The sequence below is a fragment of the Calypte anna genome, chromosome Z (genome assembly GCF_003957555.1).
Source record: "Calypte anna isolate BGI_N300 chromosome Z, bCalAnn1_v1.p, whole genome shotgun sequence".
Classification (NCBI taxonomy): Eukaryota; Metazoa; Chordata; class Aves; order Apodiformes; family Trochilidae; genus Calypte; species Calypte anna.
In genome coordinates, this window is record NC_044274.1 from 73,533,696 (window position 1) to 73,551,262 (window position 17,567).

Below are 17,567 nucleotides of genomic sequence, written 5' to 3' on the forward strand. Positions count from 1 at the left end.
GGTAAATGGAGAAGGCTGTTGAGAACTGCTTGTTACAAGACAAAATAAATCAACTCTCCACCAAAAACCCCATCTCTCAGATTCTGACTTGGCTTTCTCACACAGCTGTCCCTGCCAAGCACACAATATTCAGCTTCTCTCCTTCAGGCTATCAGTTGTTATCACCCCACAGGTCACTGTGACTCTGTCCTTTTCAGTGGCAAAGAGCACTTGTGCCAGCAGCTGCATTTCAATTAGGCTAAAAAGGGGAAATTAAAAGCAAAAATTCCTGCTAAAACAAACCCATGGGTCATTGGCTAAAGTACAATTTTTATTTTTTTTTCCTGCACACAACATCTGTGTTGTTTCTTTGCAGGAGTCACCTAAAATCACAGGAATATTCCCAGTGCAGGCAAAGCATTTTCAGGAGGAGCTGAGCAGAGCTTGCAGGGGGGTGGCACAGAGGGGACAGAGGGGCAGCAGTGTCCCCCCTGCCCCAGCACTGACACCACCACGGCCACCCCAGCCTGGGGGGCTGCAGGACAGGGGGCACAGCTGCTAATTACAGTCAGGGGGTGCTTAATGATGGAACTGATCTGAGCTGCACCCCTGAAAATAAAAAATCAGGAAGCATAAAAGGGTGAGGATGGGGCAGGTGGAGCTGTGGCTTTGTGCACACATCAGTGTCAGAGCTGCAGCAGGGACACCACTGGCAGGTGGGAATTTTCTCCTGGTTCTGTTCCCCTGGATCTGCTGCTCCTGGGACAGAGCACACCGCAGAGCTCCAGCAGGGAGCTGCTCCCACACCTCAGCTCATGGAACAACGTTCCTGGTCTCAGCTTGGGGGGGGAAAAGGACTGAGCAGCATTTAGGGCACAAATCTGTGGGTCCTGGATCAGAGGAGGCTGAGGGGAGACCTTGTGGCTCTCTGCAACCCCCTGAGAGGAGGTTGGAGCCAGGGGGGGTCGGGCTCTGCTCCCAAGGAACAAGGGATGGGACAAGAGGAACTTTTGGCACAACTCAAGTTGTGCCAGGGGAGGTTTAGGTTGGAGCTGGGGAAGAATTTCTGCCTGGAAAGGGTTGTCAGGGCCTGGCCCAGGCTGCCCAGGGCAGGGCTGGAGTCCCCATCATCCCTGGAGGGGTTTCAGAGCCTGGGGATGTGGGGATGAGGGACATGGGGTAGAGTTGGTAGAGAGAGGTTATGGTTGGACTCGAGGATACTGAAGGTCTTTTCCAAACAATTCTGTGATTCAGTTGCCTCACAGCTCCTTTTTTTTGAAGTAGCTTATACAGCTGAGCTGACCCTCCAGCCCTGAGTTTTCACAGCTTTCCAGTGCTTTTTGGTCGTTCCTGACAAACATTACCAAGAAGCCTTGATTTACAGATGTTTTTTTCGCAGCCACGTTTTGACTTCCTCCAGGTTTCTGTCCATCCACTGTAAGTTGTGCTCAATGGTTTCCACAGCTTGCTGGACACAGCGAAGCCCTGCACTCTTCTCCTCCAGAGAGCTGAAGAATTCCCTGACCTGTTGGAAAACAAACACGACAGAAGAGTTGATGAAGAGGCAGAGATGTCTCTCAGGTACACACGAGACCAGCAGCTGATCTATGAACATGACCTTGGCTCTTCCACCCCTTTTCCCTCCCACCCCTTTCCCAAGAGCAGTTTTAAAGAAACATTTCATAGTTTACAGATAGTTTTCACAGACAGCCTGTATCCCACAAGCCAAGGAGGATTACATTGCAAATTATTCTGTAAAAAGCCATTAAGAGTGATTCTTGAAGCACATGGGAACCCTGGAGGCTGTTTCTAAATCCCCGAATTCTGCTGGAAGTGTTTTCCTCATTTTTTTTCCCCAAAGAGGCAGTCCTGATCAAAAGGCTCATAGTGGAAACTTAACCTCAGGCTGGAGCTGGCAGACAGGTGCTTAAACAAAAGATGCAGAGGCTGTACATCCTTCTATACATCCTGTATAGATGTATACATATTGTGTAATTTGGTTTGACAAGTACAAGATGCAAAGACACAAAATAAAAGGAAGATCCAGGGCATGAGGAAGGGAGTTGCTGGATTTGAGAACAAAGCTTGAAAGAACGAGATGCTCCCTCTGTCCCTTCACATCAAGTAGGGCTGCATTACTTAGGGATGTGTTAAGAAAAACAACACAAAGCTTTAAACTGGCACCAGAAGCAGCATCTTCTGAAAAGAAGATTGACTTGGTCAATGTGCACATTTAATGGCAGTTTGTATTTTTTTTCCATTGACAGTATGGAAAAAGAAGACAAAATCATATACAACATCCAGGAACATGGAGAAATGTGTATTTCCTGGTGTATTTCTTACTGTCCTTCAGCATTTCTCCTTCTTCTTCTTTCTCCTTCTTCTTCCTCACTACTTTCCAGAGTGGGCAGAAAATCCTGGGACAGGCTGCTGAGCCATGAAAGCTTTGGCAAACTCTCACAGTCCAAGCTCACTGCTGAAACAAATATTTTCTACCCTGTCTTTGTGCTCTTCCCAGATTTAATCCAAATTCTCCTTTCAGTTGTACTACAGCTACTTTTTTACAAGCAGGATCTGAGTTCTCACCTCTGCAAGCTGTGACCTGGTGGAGTAGCACTTGGTCACCCCAGTGACAATGTTTGCAATGGAACTGGAACCCAGTCCAAACCTGGCAAAAAACAAACAAACAACAAAGAGCGACCTATAATCAGAAAACATGTTCTTGTAAACAGAGTTTTAAAGTACACTTGGATAGAGAGAGCAGCAAATCAACTTATATTCCTTACTTTTCTATAAGTTTGTCCCAGTTTTCTTTTAGGAAGGTCCAAGCTAGGTGATGTCCAGAGGGGTTGTTGGCAACAAGTACAATAATGTGTGGAAGATCCTGAGCTCTTATGATACCATCACCACCCAGACCTTGATCCATCAGCCTGAGAATGAGAGACATGGAAGTTGTTCACACCAGCAGATAAAGCTGAAAATTCCTCTTCCCCTTTGTATTTGGTACCACTGAGAGCTGACATTTCTAGAGGAGCTGGCAGAGCACTTCTGCTGGGTCACTGCCAGCTTTTCATGACGTGCTCCTCAGCCACATCCATCTTCCCCATTTCTCCTGCTGTCACAAGCACAGTTACTTGGTGACCCTGGTGTTCTGAGCAGTAAGGATAAAACACAGGCTGCATTCCACTTGTACTCAGAATTCCCAAACAGATGAGAGCCTCCCCCTCCCTCCCTAAGAGAGGTTTTGTTCTACACTGTCAGTGGAAAGTTCAGGCCTGTAAGTGCTGCTCACAACTCAGGTGTGCAAACAGCACCTGAGCAAAGAGTAATTAGCAACAGAGTGATCAGCTGGAGTACAAAAATTAATAAGAAACCCAGCCAGAGCTGTGTCCAGACATCAGGAACTGGGTGCACAGGAGGCAAAGGTTTGAAGGGAAGAGCTGAAAACCTCAATGGTGCTCAAGGAAACCTCCAGCTTTTAAGAGAGATGCAGACATGTTCCTAGTGAGCACAGACGTGTCTGCCAGCCAAAGATCATCTATCTCAGCACCTCCTGGATTCTGTTTTGTCCCCATTTGCTACTGCAAATTCTGCAGCACAAGAGAACTCAGACATGAGGAGGTGCAGCCACTGTGTGACCTCTGTAAAGCATTTTACACATCATGGAACTCAAAAGCCATGAAAGAAGACTCTGAATAATTGTAGTTCTTGTTTTCAGTGTTCAAGAGCTGTCCCACAAGGTGATTCCCACTCACCACTGCAGCTTGTCCTGACTTCTGCTGAGGCACAGGGCCAGCTCCATCTTCTCCTTCTCTGCACTGAAGGTGTGGAGCTGGTACTTGCTGAGGAGGAAATCCCAGCCCTCAGGTGTCTGAGCTCCTACAGCATACACAGCTGTCTTCACATCTGCTGGCACCCTACAACACAGACAGCACCAGGTCACTCTCCCCCTCATGTTTAGGGGTGTGTGTAGAAACACAGCCACATCACTGCCACAGCAGACAATCCATCCTGAAATGTTGCTCCTGGGCATTAGAAAGTGATCCCTCTGCCTGGGAAACAGTTAAATATCTCAGTATTGTTCCTGCCTTTGAAATGACTTCTACAAAGACTAGACATAATTTCTTTTTTTTTTTTTTTTTCTTTTTTTCCCCCCTCTTTTTTGTTTTCCTCTTCTTTATCTCTGTGAATTCCTCTCAGAGCTATACCTGGTCACAACCCAGGATGGTCTTCTTTTGCCTGCCCAGAACAAGAATGTCTCAGAGACATTCTTCTGGGGTGTTGTTTTAGTGAGATCTTACATCATGACAAGGAACAAAACCAGAGTGAAGCTCAGGAACAGATGTTACTTGTTTTTTTCAACTGGCACAAGTCAGCCAGCAGACACATAAGTGAGGGGATACCTGTTATTTTGACTTTTCAGAACATTTGTAACAACCCATGTTGTGGGATGATGTATGAGCACCCAACTCAAGCTAAAGCCCCAAGGTTCAAACCTGAGGAGTTTCAGGGCACAGAGAGGAATGATGTTTCATCTCTTCTCAGAAATCATCTCATTAAGAGAGAAGGAGCATTATCAAAAGCAGCCAACAGCTGTAGGACAGACCTGAAGGTTCCATTGGATTTCTGCCACTCTGTGAAGAATCCTCTGGCCCTGTCCAGGCAGGGCTGGTACCTGTGCACACAGGCAAAGAGCAGCAGAGAGTCCCTGAGCAGCCGCTCTGACGCTGAGCCCTCCTCACTCCACGGCTGCTCATCCACCAGCCCCTTGAACAGGCTGATTAAATACTCCTGAAACACAGAGCTGCTTTAAAGAGCATTGCACAGGGGGGCAAGGCAGGGTTAGGGTGTTCTAGGTACTTAAAAATGTCACCTGTAGCTCTTTTTCCACACCATCCACCTCCCTCCTCTCCATCAGCCTGTATATGGGAACCAGCTCGCTCATCCCTTGGAGCACAGGCATCATTTCCCTCTCGTGTTTCAGATACAGAGTCAAATCAAAAGCTTTGGAAATTGGCATTTTTTTTATTCTAAAGGAAGTGGAAAAGAGGGGGTGAAGTTATCATTAAACTAAGGATATTAATGATATAAATATCTAATGATACTAAATGATACAAATATCATAAGAGGCTTAATTCAAGATAAAACCCAAGCCAAGCAATTTTTCCAGGAATCTATGCAGACAGCAAAGAGTGAAGATATTTCCAAATCCCTTTTCACTTCAGTTTTTGAAGTGAAATGGGACGGAACAGCTACACAAGCTATGAAGCCCCTAGCAGTCTGTGATTCTGTGAAACCTAATATGAATCTTGGGGGCAGGAAATGGACTGTAGGAGCATGGTTCAGGAAGACTGACATTTCCCTCCATCTCTCAGCCCAAGGCACTGTGTCCTCTCCCTCCTGCTCTCCCTGCACTACCAGTTTTGCTCTACAAACCACAGAGATGCCCAAGGATCCAGCAGCCAAGGCTGTTCCTTCAGCAACACCTTTCCAGATCAACATGGAGATATTTGGCCTGCAATGAACCTCAAAGCAACAATCCCAGCTGCTTCTTCACTGTCCTCTCTTCCTGGCAGGACACACCTCACTGATTTCTTCCCAGAGCAAGCACAGAAAGTGGAACAAGTCTTTTATCACTCTCCCTGGTCACTTTTTCACTGCAAAACTTCTTTTCTGCTGCCTTCCCAGGTCAGCACCCTGCACAGACTCTCCCGTGTCCTTGTTCATCTGCCTCCTCTGCACGTTCCAGCACCCACCACAGACTGGACTCTGATGGGCCCAGTTTCCATCTCTCATTGTCCCTTCTTTTCCTCTCCAACTTCTGAACATGCTGAGCACTCTGAGCCCTCCTCTATCACACTGAGACCTTTCTTCTGCTGCCCACACAGAGACCCAGAGCAGCCCTGCTGCCATCTGGTGTAAAGTCATCACCCCAACCCATCACTTCACAGTGTCACCCTTCACTGTCTTGATCAAACATGACATTCTTCACTAATTAGGCTTGGATAAATCCACTGCAGCAGAGAGAAACATTGAGTGTATGTTGCTGTAAGCAAGAAGAGAACATCCTCATGGTCTGCTCATGGTCTGACCTCATGAAAACTGTACACATGCTCAGCTCTTCCCCCCTCAGCAGTTTGTATTGTTTTCCAGAGCTGGCCTTACCTCACAAGCTGGAATATGTTGTTAATGAGGCTTGCTCTGTCATTGCTGCTAATTACTGTGTGGTTCCTCCTCAGCAGGTTGATCAGGCGGTCCCACCCATCATCTTCATAGTGCATGAGGTAATACCCATTCATGTCCACATTGAATTTAATCCAGTTCACCATTCCAGGAAGGATCATGACATCTGGAAACAAAAAGGTAACTCCTTTTTTGATGCTAACACATCCTAGTGCTACACCAAATAATACTTTTACTCTCATCCCCGTGGTTTAAAGAACACAGTAACACAGTTTCTGAATATATCAAGGGATTGCTACAGCAACATTATTGAGCTGTCAAAAATTTGCTTCTCAGGTACCAGTAGTTCCAGTTCCCCTTTTGGAAAAAAAAAAAAAACCCAACCTGCATAACTAGAAGGCTTGCAAAACAAACTCTGAGCAAGTTAATCATCTATTAGTCAAATAAATTACCTGCTTTAGTTGTCATCAGAAATCTCTGAACAGTGCCAGATTTGCTGGTGATGTAGGTCAGTGGGATGTGCCACAAATTCCTGTTGTAAAACAGAAGTGCTTGGTTTAGTGAAAAAACATGAATGGAAGAAGAGGCAGCAATACAGATGAGGGGACATCCTGCTGGAAAGCCCCTCCATGGAGAAAAACCTTGGATTCTTAATGGACAGTAAATTCTCCATGGGACAGCAGCGTGTCCTGGTGGCCCAGAGGGACAATGGGATCCTGGGGGGCATCAGGAAAAGTGTCCCCAGCAGATCCAGGGGGTTCTCCTAGATCCCCTCTCACACCTGGAATCCTGGATCCAGTTTGGGACTCCCAAGTTCAGGAGAGACTGGGATCTACTGGAGAGAGTCCCATGGAGAGCTGGGAGGGTGCTGAAGGGCCTTGAGCATCTCTGCTGGGAAGAAAGAGTGAGAGCCCTGGGGGTGTTGGGGCTGGAGGAGAGAAGGCTGAGAGGGGATCTGCTGAATGTCCATCACTAGCTGAGGGCTGGGGGGCAAGAGGAAGGGGACAATCTCTGTTCAGGGGTGCCCAGGAACAGGACAAGGGATCAGGGGCTGAAGCCATTGGAAATTCCACCTCAAGATGAGGAGGAACTCCTTGGCTGTGAGGCTGAGGGAGCCCTGGCCCAGGCTGCCCATGGAGGTTCTGGAGTCTCCTTCTCTGGAGCCTTTCCAACCCTCCTGGATGTGTTCTGTGGGACTGCCCTGGGGGATCCTGCTGGGACAGGGGGGTTGGAATCCATCATCTCCAGAGCTCCCTTCCCACCCCTGGCACCATCCTGTGATCCCTGAGATGCACAGGGAGGACTCTCAGCCATACAGATTGGGGAGCATTCCATAAGAAGCTTTGTTTGGGGTGCCCCATTCTGCTTACCCTGTGGATGAAGGAGCATCTGCTCCCCTCCTGTAGTGCTCCTGCTGCAGATGGATGTTCTTCCCCCTCACTGTCACTGTCACCAGGGGAAATCCTGTTTGCAGTGTCCACGTGTCCATCATTGCCCTCACATCAAGAGCCTCTCCTTGAGTCCAGTGCTGGTTGTCAGCAAGGGTTAGAAAAAAGACAGGAGTGAAGAGGGATGTGAGGGGGCACAGACAGGTGTCCACCACTCCCAAACACAGATGGGTGAAAAAGCTGATGCTTACTGCATTTGAAGTTGACTCTTGGCTGCTTCTGCAGAAACCACCACTTTGCAGTTCACTTTTCTCAGTAGGGCAAATCTGAAAGGGGAGAAAGAAACAAACTGGGCACCTCTCTTTGCTGCCATTATTGCAAGGACTGGTCACAGTCTGGTAGCACATTAGGGATGCACACTGATCATGAGAAGTTATGAAATTTGAAGAAAAAAAAAAAAAGATAATAAGGAATACTTGCATTTGTCATGCTGTTCCACAGATCTTCATTTTTGGTATTCTGATAGCTGTATTTCTGCAGGTATTGCACAAGCCCAGCTTTAAACACATCAGCAGTCAGGTAGTCCCTCAGCATGTTTAATACACAAGATCCCTGGGAAAAACAAAAAGAAAAAAGGTGACAAAGTGTTTACAGAATACTCCCTAGCTGGCAGGATGCTTGTTTCAGAAAAATAAATTTCACTGATCTTCATCAGAGTTCACTTTTGCATGTTTGCCTGATTAAAAAGGTAACTGGGTTATATACACAGATACATACACACACTGAAACAATACTTTGATCTTCCATGATCATAACTCTTAAAAAACATCACTGATTGACTATCTTATGTTATTATTCCTTTAAATTGCAATACAAGCCAGCACCAGACAATGCTCCAGTGAAAAATGCACCTTGGGTTAAGAACAAAAAAATGTTTTAAAGCCTAAATTGATACAGAACACATAGAAGGAGTAAATATTTCCCCTCTGGAAATGGAAAAGGACACTGCCCCTTGAGTCCACCCAGGTGTTTTGGACAGGGAATTATTCAATAATTCACAAAGCCATTAATATGTGTCAGGGACATCTTCTGTTTTGGGGTGAAATCAGTCAAACACAGCACAGGCAGCACATCTGGAATCAGTAGCACTTATGTATTTTACCTTCTCATAAGAAACTTCATCAAATATTTCTAAAATCTGGGCTGGATCTTCCACAGGAGTAGATATGGGATGTGATGAATCTAAGGAATCCACTACCATGGCATCAAAACATCTCCTTAGGAAATGGTCTTCCTAATAGAAGGCAAACCCAAATATTATTGCTGAATTCAGAAACCACAGCAATCCCTGTTTGTTCACTTCCCAGCCCGTTCCACATGACCTTTACATCACACAAGGTAAGAAAAACATCTCTTTTTATTCCAGAGAATAAAATCCCCCCCAAAACACTGATTCAGAGAGCCAACTGAGTTCTAGTGTTCTAAATTAACCTAATTAGTTGATCTGGTTGAAGATGTCCCTGCCCATGGCAGGGGCTTGGACTGGATGACTCCTAAGGGTTCCTTCCAACCCAAACCAGCCTGTGGTTCTGTGGTTCTAAATAGTTGAACTGGTGAGGCTTAAAAATAACTCCAGAAAGACAGACACCTGCACCTTCCAAGAGTTTGATAACAGAGTGGTCAGTAGCCATAAAGCAAATTAAAAAACAAAAAAATTGAAAAAAATCAAATTTCTCTTGTAACATTCTGCTCCAGGGCTATGGCAAAAATCTGCCTAGATGGATTGTTCATCTCATTTTAGTAGAACATTTCATATTTTGGACTTCAGTTAAAGCTAACTGGAGAATTTTAGTGTTTCTGAGTCTGATCCTAATTGAGGAAATAAGATGAAACAATTTATTTTCATTTTTGGAAGTCTAAATGTCTCTAGAAAAGATTACACTTTCACAACAATAATTAACTTCCATCATCAGTTCCTGAAAACACAATTAAATCAGCATTCCTACCCTTCACAGTCAACATCAGATAATCCTCTCAGGTAGAATTTTGAAAGCAATTCACAGCACAAATCCACTTGATCTTTATCCTGACTTAATTTAATAACAGAATAAAACAGTAACTGCTGCTTACAACTCTCAGTTCTGGATGGGTAACGTTGACTGACACAAACTCCATAAACTTTGCAAACCCTTCATTTAACCACAGATCATTCCACCACTCCATGGTAACCAGGTTGCCAAACCACTGGGGAAAAATGGAAAAAAAAATAAAATTAAAAGCTTCTGAAATTAAATACACAGTTTATCACAAAAGCTGCTGCTGACCTGCATGAAACTGCATTTATAGTATACCACTGAGCTCTGAGGAACCTTTTTTTTCTGTGAAAATCCACTGTTTTTCTCATTATAAGGGTAAAATGCTGAACCACTGGCTTCCAAGAATGGTCCAAGAATCTACGTTTGGCAAGAGGGCCACAGATGACATCATAAAGCTTTCCAAAACTTCTGTTCCTGCCTTGGTGGTGGCCTGCAGTGAATCTGAAGGGCTAACCCTGGTGCTGCTGAGCACATCCCTGCTCCAGCCCCCTGCCAGCAACCCTGCAGCAGCAACGTGATCCCCAGATGAGCTCCCTGGAGCTGAAGGAGCTGTTTTCAGCTGGCAGCTCCAAGATCCTCTGACCCAAACCCCTCTGCAGGCCCATTCAGACCCCTGGTTGTGCCCCAGACCTCACCTGATGAGCCAGCTCATGGGCTATTATCTTTGTGGTCCAAAGTTTAGAAGATGCTGAGGACTTTTCAGGGTCATACAGCAACGCTGACTCCCGGTACGTGGTCAGTCCCCAGTTCTCCATAGCACCAGACTGAAAATCAGGAATAGCTGCTAAATCTAGAAAAAAACACCAATAAAAATCATGACACATTAAAGCAGTATTAGTAACATTTCACTCAATAAAGAACTCACTCACCTGCTCATCACAGTCCCACATGTATCACACACACTTCTGAGGTCTCTTTAAAATGGAATTGCAAAAGCATTCTTGAAAAAGAAGTTCTACACAGAGGACAAAAACTTTCAATCTGTCCTGAAATTCTGCAAAGCATCCAGTTCAACAGCCTGCCAGCCCAACCTGTCCCTGTCCTTATCTGAAGTGCCATTTCCCCCTGTGCTCAGCCCTGTCCTGATGCACTCAGTGTGTGGCTGAACACTTGCCTTGTTTAGGTAGAGGGTATGGAATGCTGAAGTAGTCCTCATAGAATTCCAGCAGTCTGACAGCAGCATCCAGGGCATAGCCAGCCTGGTGGATCCTCTCTGGCACTGTGTACACAGAGACCTGCAGCAGAGGAGCGGGCAGCACCTCAGGACCACCATCACCCAAAGCTCTCAGCAGTTCCTCATCAGCACCTTGGATGCTCACAAAAAGGGACAACAGAGCACACACCCAGCACCCCCACACCAGGGTTACTGCAGCATGTGCAGGAACACATTGCCAGAACTAGGACAGAAGTTTTAAAATTTACCCACCAGAACTGCTGTGTCCCTGCAAAGACCTCTGCCATCCCTACTCCTACCACCTGAGCTGTTCAACTGATGATATTTGGTGCTAACCCCCTATAGAAGTGTATTTCACTTGCCTTAAGCTATGTAATCTTACAGGAAACAAACTGTGTTACCAGTGTGTATAACTATATGTTATAACTATAGCTATATACTATAGTTATATACTATAGTTATACAGTTATATTATTATATATATATTACAGTTATAACTATAACCTGCTACTAAAAACTTGTCAAAGTAATAAAGCTCAGAATGCAAACTAATCATCCAATTAAAAACCAATTTCTTTCTCACCTTTCATCCCTATAAAATACTGAGATACATAAACCCAGCGATGTAACTTAAATGTAAACCACTATGGCTTCATACAGACTGAGTTACCTTAACTCCACGACGGGTTATTTTGCTGATGGATTTAAAATCTGAAATGATAAAGGCCACAAGGTATGTACTCATCTTGACTGTGGTATCAAAATGGTCCTCAACAAGGCAGGGAGTTATATTCACAGACTTCACCTAAAAAAGCCAAGCACAGCTCATCACCCAGCAGCACCCCCTGTGAGCACCTTGGCACCTGTCTCCTCAGCTGAAAGGTACACTTGAAAGATACCACAAAGCATTTTAAATATATCACATTGTGAAGATACAACATTCAGCTTCAAAGGAACCCTGGAAAGAAATCACCCCTATACCCACTCCCCCCTGCAAGGAGAACAAACCCTCTGTATCTATAGGAGCAGAGATGTTTAATTCTGCAGTGGTAAAGCTAGGAAAATGAAAATACTGTTCCCTGCTTCAGTTGTGCTGAATTAATCTCACCCAACTTCATCTGACTGGAAGCTGCACAGATATCAGCAGCTGTTGTTACAGACACGAGAAGCCACCCCCTCCATCTCATGCCTCTGTTAGCACTGATAACTAGCTGAGACTAAAACAAGTCTCCTGCAGCCAGTGTAGAGCCTTAGCTAACTAGTTTAGACCTGGAATGTGTTCAGGAACCTGGCACACACTAATTGTTAATGGTTTCAACCATTTCCCTACAAAAGAATTCATTTTTTTCATACCAACTTCCAAAATGTTTCATTTTTTGAAAGGCACTTGGGGGGGAGGGTTTCCCTAATTTCCCTCATTTATAAGGGTTAGTTTCTTTGCAAACAAACAACTAAGAGTGCCAAAGAAATCAGGAAGAATTTCTTGCACCTGAAGTGTAAAAACAAATACAGAAAACACTGTTAACCCTATATATGTATTGATTTATAATCACAATGTGCATATGTATTTATATCTATTATATGTAGACTATATGTGTATATGTGTGTTATATATTTATGTGTATTTATAATAATGTATAATTTTTATAATTTATGTGTGTGTAAAATTTATAATCACAATATTTATAACTATTACATCTACACTTTCACTTTGAGGTGGTTGGGTTCTTTTGGAAGTCCAGAATATCCTGAAATCTAAGATCACTGTGGAAAGCGTTTTGTGAGTAAAACCAACACGACAGAGATGATTGTGCTGATCACTCTGCCACTTGTGCTGAGGAGCAGGAACCCACACAAGGCATGGCTTTCTTCATGCCACGTTGATGTTGTCTCAGGGCTGGCAGCAGTAGCACCACAGACCCACACAACAGAGCTCATGTTCCTATCACCATTCCCACCCACAGCAGCTGCCTGGACACCCCCTCCTCCTTTCACTGTCATGTTTTTGGCTTCAAAGACCATCAGTGTTAAATGTTGGGAGTCTCCACCTACAACTGGCATGTTGGAGAGTGCAAGGTGCTTGTTGTCCCTCCTGATTTTAATGGAAAACCTGGCTTTGAAGGCTGGCTCGTCGAAGCAGGGGAAGGCCATGCGGGCGGCCGTGGGCTCAAACTGTGTGGCTGCCAGCACCCTGCAGGGAGGAGGAACAGGGTCACACACCTTCTGAACCCTCTGTGTTCACCCCCTCACCTGTACAGAGTAACCTCACAGAATCACAGCCTGGTTTGGATTGGAAGGGACTTTAAAGATCATTTAGTTCCAACCCCCTGCTATCATGCTCAGGGACCCCTCCCACAGCCCAGGGTGCTCCAAGCCCCATCCAAGGTGTCCATGAAAGCTTCCAGGGATCAGGCAACCCTAATTAATGCTCCTTGACTTAGTCAGCAAGGAATCATGGAAGGGTTTGGGTTGGAGGGGACCTTAAAGCTCCTCCAGTCCCACCTGGACAATCCAGGGACCCCTCCCCAGCCCAGGGTGCTCCAAGCCCCATCCAACCTTCAGCACTGCCAGGGATGGGGCAGCCACAGCTTCTGGGGGCAACCTGGGGCTCAGCACCCTCACCCCAAAGGATTTCTTCTTAATATCTAACCCCAATCTCTCCTCTTCCGAAGACTTGGTGGGGTTACCTGAGTTCCCCTTCCCGGGTCCTGTAGGTGCTTTTGTAAAAACCACGGAAGGTGTGGGAGAGGTTGGCGTGGTACTGGATGCTGAGGGTGTAGTTGTGCCCAGCCCGCAGTGGCTGGGTGGTGAGGAGTGCTACCTGCTCGAAGGGCTGGTGTTCCACCACCCGTGCCTCCTCCTCTGGGTGTCCCCTGCCACTCAGGACGGTGGCCCTGGTGATGCTGAGCCCTTTGCTGTGCAGGATGACGGCGCAGGTCTGCTGGGTCACCATCACCTCGATGGCAGTGTTCCCCGTGAAGGTCAGGGTGGTGAGGTTGGGGTGGATGAGGAGGTGGTAACGCAGCGGGATGACACGCGTGGGCAGCCGGATGGACCCCCAGGGGAACCCCGCCTCCCTGCCGAGCGCCGAAGCCAAGCTCAGCAGTCCCAGGATGGCTGGAAACAGACGGACCGGGACCAGCGGTGCCATTCCCCAGCGCCCGAGGAGGACGGGAAGAAACCGCAGGAATTACCTCCGCCGGGAACAGCTCCTCCGGAGCGGCAGCACCGCACCTGAGCAGCCCAGAAACCCCGCACCCCGCTCCCCGTTTCTGGCTCCCAGCTCCCGGTTCCCTGCTCCCCGCTCCCTGCTCCCCGTTCCCTGCTCCCTGCTCCTTGCTCCCTGTTCCCTGCTCCCCCTTCTCTGCTCCCTGTTCCCGGCTCCTGGATCCTCGATCCCTGCTCCCCGCTCCCTGTTCCCTGCTCCCTGATCCCTGTTCCCGGCTCCCGGAGCGGAGCGAAAGCGAAACCGAAAGTGATGGGGTGTGGGCGTCCCCTGTTGGGAAGCTGCGGTACGGTCACTACAAACCCCGCAGCGTTCCCGGGATCGGGAAGAGCTCCCCCGCCTCTGGGCAGGGAAACTGACCCGCTGAGATGAGTTTAAAAAGTGGTTTTGGGGAAAAAAAAAAAAAAAAAAAAAAAAAAGATCGCGGGAAAGAGAACAAAAGGCACAGGGGGAATAAAAAAAATAAAAAAAAAATGAAATAAAATGAAATAAAATAAAATAAAATAAAATAAAATAAAATAAAATAAAATAAAATAAAATAAAATAAAAAAACAGAGCTGACCTACCAGTGAAATGATAAGAACTCGATAAAAACCACCTCCCGAGCAGATGAACAGCCCGACCTTGAGACTGGAGCCTGCAAGAGAGATGAAAGCAGTGGGAGGGAAGAGGGAGGGCTGCCCAGGACAGCTTGGTGATAGCCTTGAGCAGGAGGGGGGAAGCACTGTCTGATGGGACTGGATTGTTAGCATCTCACCAGAAAATTCCTACAAGGACACTGAGCCACCCAGCCCCTAGGCTAGAGGGGGTGTGATTAAAACACCCCCAACCCTTTGGGCATGTGTTGTGAAGCACTGAGCACAGCTCACCTGTCCTGCACAAAGTGGAGAAATAGAGCAATTCCCCACGTTTCTGTGCAGGGAGGGAGCTGGAGCTGAGCTCACCCTGTGGAACACCCTCTGCTCCCTCTTCTGCACCTGGACTGGAAATGAAGTCAGGGGTCTCCTCTCCCTGTCTGGGTTGGACTATGGCACACAGGGTGACAGATCCCACTCTGGGGACATCAGTGCTGGAGTGTGTCCAGAGAAGGGAATGGAGCTGGGGAAGGGTCTGGAGCAGAGCTCTGCCCAGGAGCATCTGAGGGCCCTGTGGGTGCTGATCCTGGATCAGAGGAGGCTGAGGGGAGACCTTGTGGCTCTCTGCAACCCCCTGAGAGGAGGTTGGAGCCAGGGGGGGTCGGGCTCTGCTCCCAAGGAACAAGGGATGGGACAAGAGGAACTTTTGGCACAACTCAAGTTGTGCCAGGGGAGGTTTAGGTTGGAGCTGGGGAAGAATTTCTGCCTGGAAAGGGTTGTCAGGGCCTGGCCCAGGCTGCCCAGGGCAGGGCTGGAGTCCCCATCATGCCTGGAGGGGTTTCAGAGCCTGGGGATGTGGGGATGAGGGACATGGGGTGGGGATGAGGGACATGGGGTGGGGGTGGCCTGGGCAGGGATGGAGGAAGGGTTGGACTCCACAGTCTTAAAGTTTTTGCCAACCCCATCCATTCTGTGATTCTATGATCAGTAATTGCCTCTGCACTCCAGGACTCCCTGTGCCATGACTTCTCCTCAGTGCCCATCAAGGGATGGATCTGCTGACTGCCAGGAGGGAGCAAAGCAGCAGAAATGAAGACCACGTTTCCAGTGTGAATTAATTGACTGAAGTTCAAGGATTGGTGCTCAGAATACAGACAAAACCTGGCCTCCTCCTTCAGAGGCATTTGAGCTCAGTGGGTACAAGCACCATCTCAATAAACATTGGTCCTTAATATAAAGATGGAGCTTTCTCCTGAACCAAACCCCCACCAGGTGCTTCTTTCAGTTCAAACCAACTCAAACAAGATTGTTCCTCTGGCTTTTTTTTTTGCTTTTTTTTTTCTTTCTTTTTTCCTGTTTTTCTTTTTTTTTTTTTCTTTTTCTTTTTATCTTTCTCTTGTTAATCAAAGGAGAAGACAGCTGCAGCAATGAACAGCCATGGGCTTTGTCATCCCTTGCTGGTACCAGCACATCCTTCCACCACCCAGGCTGTGTCCCCAGCATGACTCTACCTCTGCCTGCCCTCAGAGTCCCAATTCCTGGAGGAGTTTGGTTTCAAAGCCCTGGAGATGTGGTGCTGAAGGACCTGGCTCCAGCTGTGCCTTCCATCAGTCTGTTCAGTCTGCAGAAAAGGTGGCCGAGGGGTGAGCTCACTGCAGTCTGAGGCTTCCTTAGGAGGGGAAGAGAGGGCACTGGGACTGATTCCTCCACTCCTGTGACTCAAGACAGGGCTCAGGGAAATGGCAGGAAGAGGAATCAGGAGAGGTTTAGGTTACATATCAGAAAAAGCTTTGGCAGCCAGAGGGCAGGTGAGCAAGGGAAGAAGCTCCCCTGGGAAGTGGTGACAGCACCAAACCTGCCTGAGCTGAAGAAGAGTTTGGATGAAGCTCTCGGGCACACGGTGTGACCCAGGGGTGCCCACAGACACTGGGACAGGAGTTGGACTCCATGGGTCCCTTCCAACTCGTAGAGTCTGATCCATGTTCTGTGACCCCATTGAAGAGACACCTCCATGGGGATGAATAGGCTGGACCAGATGATCTTGATGGTCTCTTAACCAAAAACATTGTGATTTTTTTTTTTTTTTTAAATTTTTTTCAATCCAGGATATAATTGGAACTCTTGGAAATGCGGTCTTTTCTTTGTTCAGGGAAGATTTACTCTGTCTGGGATGATTCCAAAGGAGGGGCACTTTATAGAAATAATCTGTTCCACCAGTTTATTTTTTTTTCCCCTTTTTTTTGCCCATGACTTTAGGCTGAGCTGCTGGGTACAGGGGACAGGCCTGCCAGAGGAATGCCCACCCACAGCCGAGGCATATCATCCATCTCAGCCTCAGAGGGAAATCCCAACATTTCTGCCTCCTTCCTTAACACAGAATCACAAAGCAGTTTGGATGGGAAGGGCCCTCTCAAGGTCACCATCCCACCCCCCTGCAGCAACCAGGGACACCCTCACTACATCAGGTTGTTGAACATCCCCAGGGATGACGCCCCAACCACCTCCCCTGGCACCCTGTTCCGCCTTCCCTTCACCTTCCGGGGGTGTGCCGGGTCACGCTGCGGTGCCGGTTCGGGGATTTACCGGGCCGAGCCGCAGGCAGACAGACCCTGAGGGAAGGGGGCGGCCGCCATCTTGTGCGCGGCTCCAGCCCCTGCCGCCATCTTGTGCGTGTCAGCAGTGCGGGCGGTGAGGGTCCCGCCGCCATCCCCGGGGCTGTAGCGGGCGGCGGGCATTGCCCCGGCTGCTTCCCCGGCTCTGCGGGGATCGGTGGCGGCCGCGGCAGGGAGATGGCAGCGCAGCGGCTCACCTCCTTACGCCATACCCCCCGGGGAGCCTCTTTCTTTCCCTCCCTCCCGCCATGCACCGGCCCTCCTCAGGCAGTGATTGGGCGCGGGGACTGCCGGTCCGGGAGATTTGAGCGGTAACGGCCGCGGCGGTGCCTGC

At 47.8% G+C, this 17,567-nt stretch overlaps 1 protein-coding gene across 1 annotated transcript; it reads right to left on the minus strand.

Annotated features, from left to right (window-relative positions):
• Nucleotides 1-1,195: 1,195 nt before the first annotated feature.
• ERAP1 (endoplasmic reticulum aminopeptidase 1) lies at nucleotides 1,196-17,328 on the minus strand. The gene is made up of 20 exons (XM_030467936.1): nucleotides 17,156-17,328; nucleotides 14,613-14,683; nucleotides 13,508-13,937; nucleotides 12,873-13,011; nucleotides 11,491-11,625; nucleotides 10,761-10,881; nucleotides 10,282-10,436; nucleotides 9,681-9,794; nucleotides 8,713-8,844; nucleotides 8,031-8,162; nucleotides 7,802-7,876; nucleotides 7,533-7,690; nucleotides 6,615-6,694; nucleotides 6,145-6,328; nucleotides 4,853-5,009; nucleotides 4,586-4,770; nucleotides 3,735-3,896; nucleotides 2,766-2,909; nucleotides 2,566-2,647; nucleotides 1,196-1,504 (listed from the first exon to the last, which is right to left on the minus strand). The coding sequence occupies exons 1-20, from the start codon at nucleotides 17,326-17,328 to the stop codon at nucleotides 1,358-1,360; spliced, it is 2,976 nt and encodes a 991-aa protein (XP_030323796.1). The 3' UTR covers nucleotides 1,196-1,357.
• Between the last annotated feature and the right edge of the window lie 239 nt (nucleotides 17,329-17,567).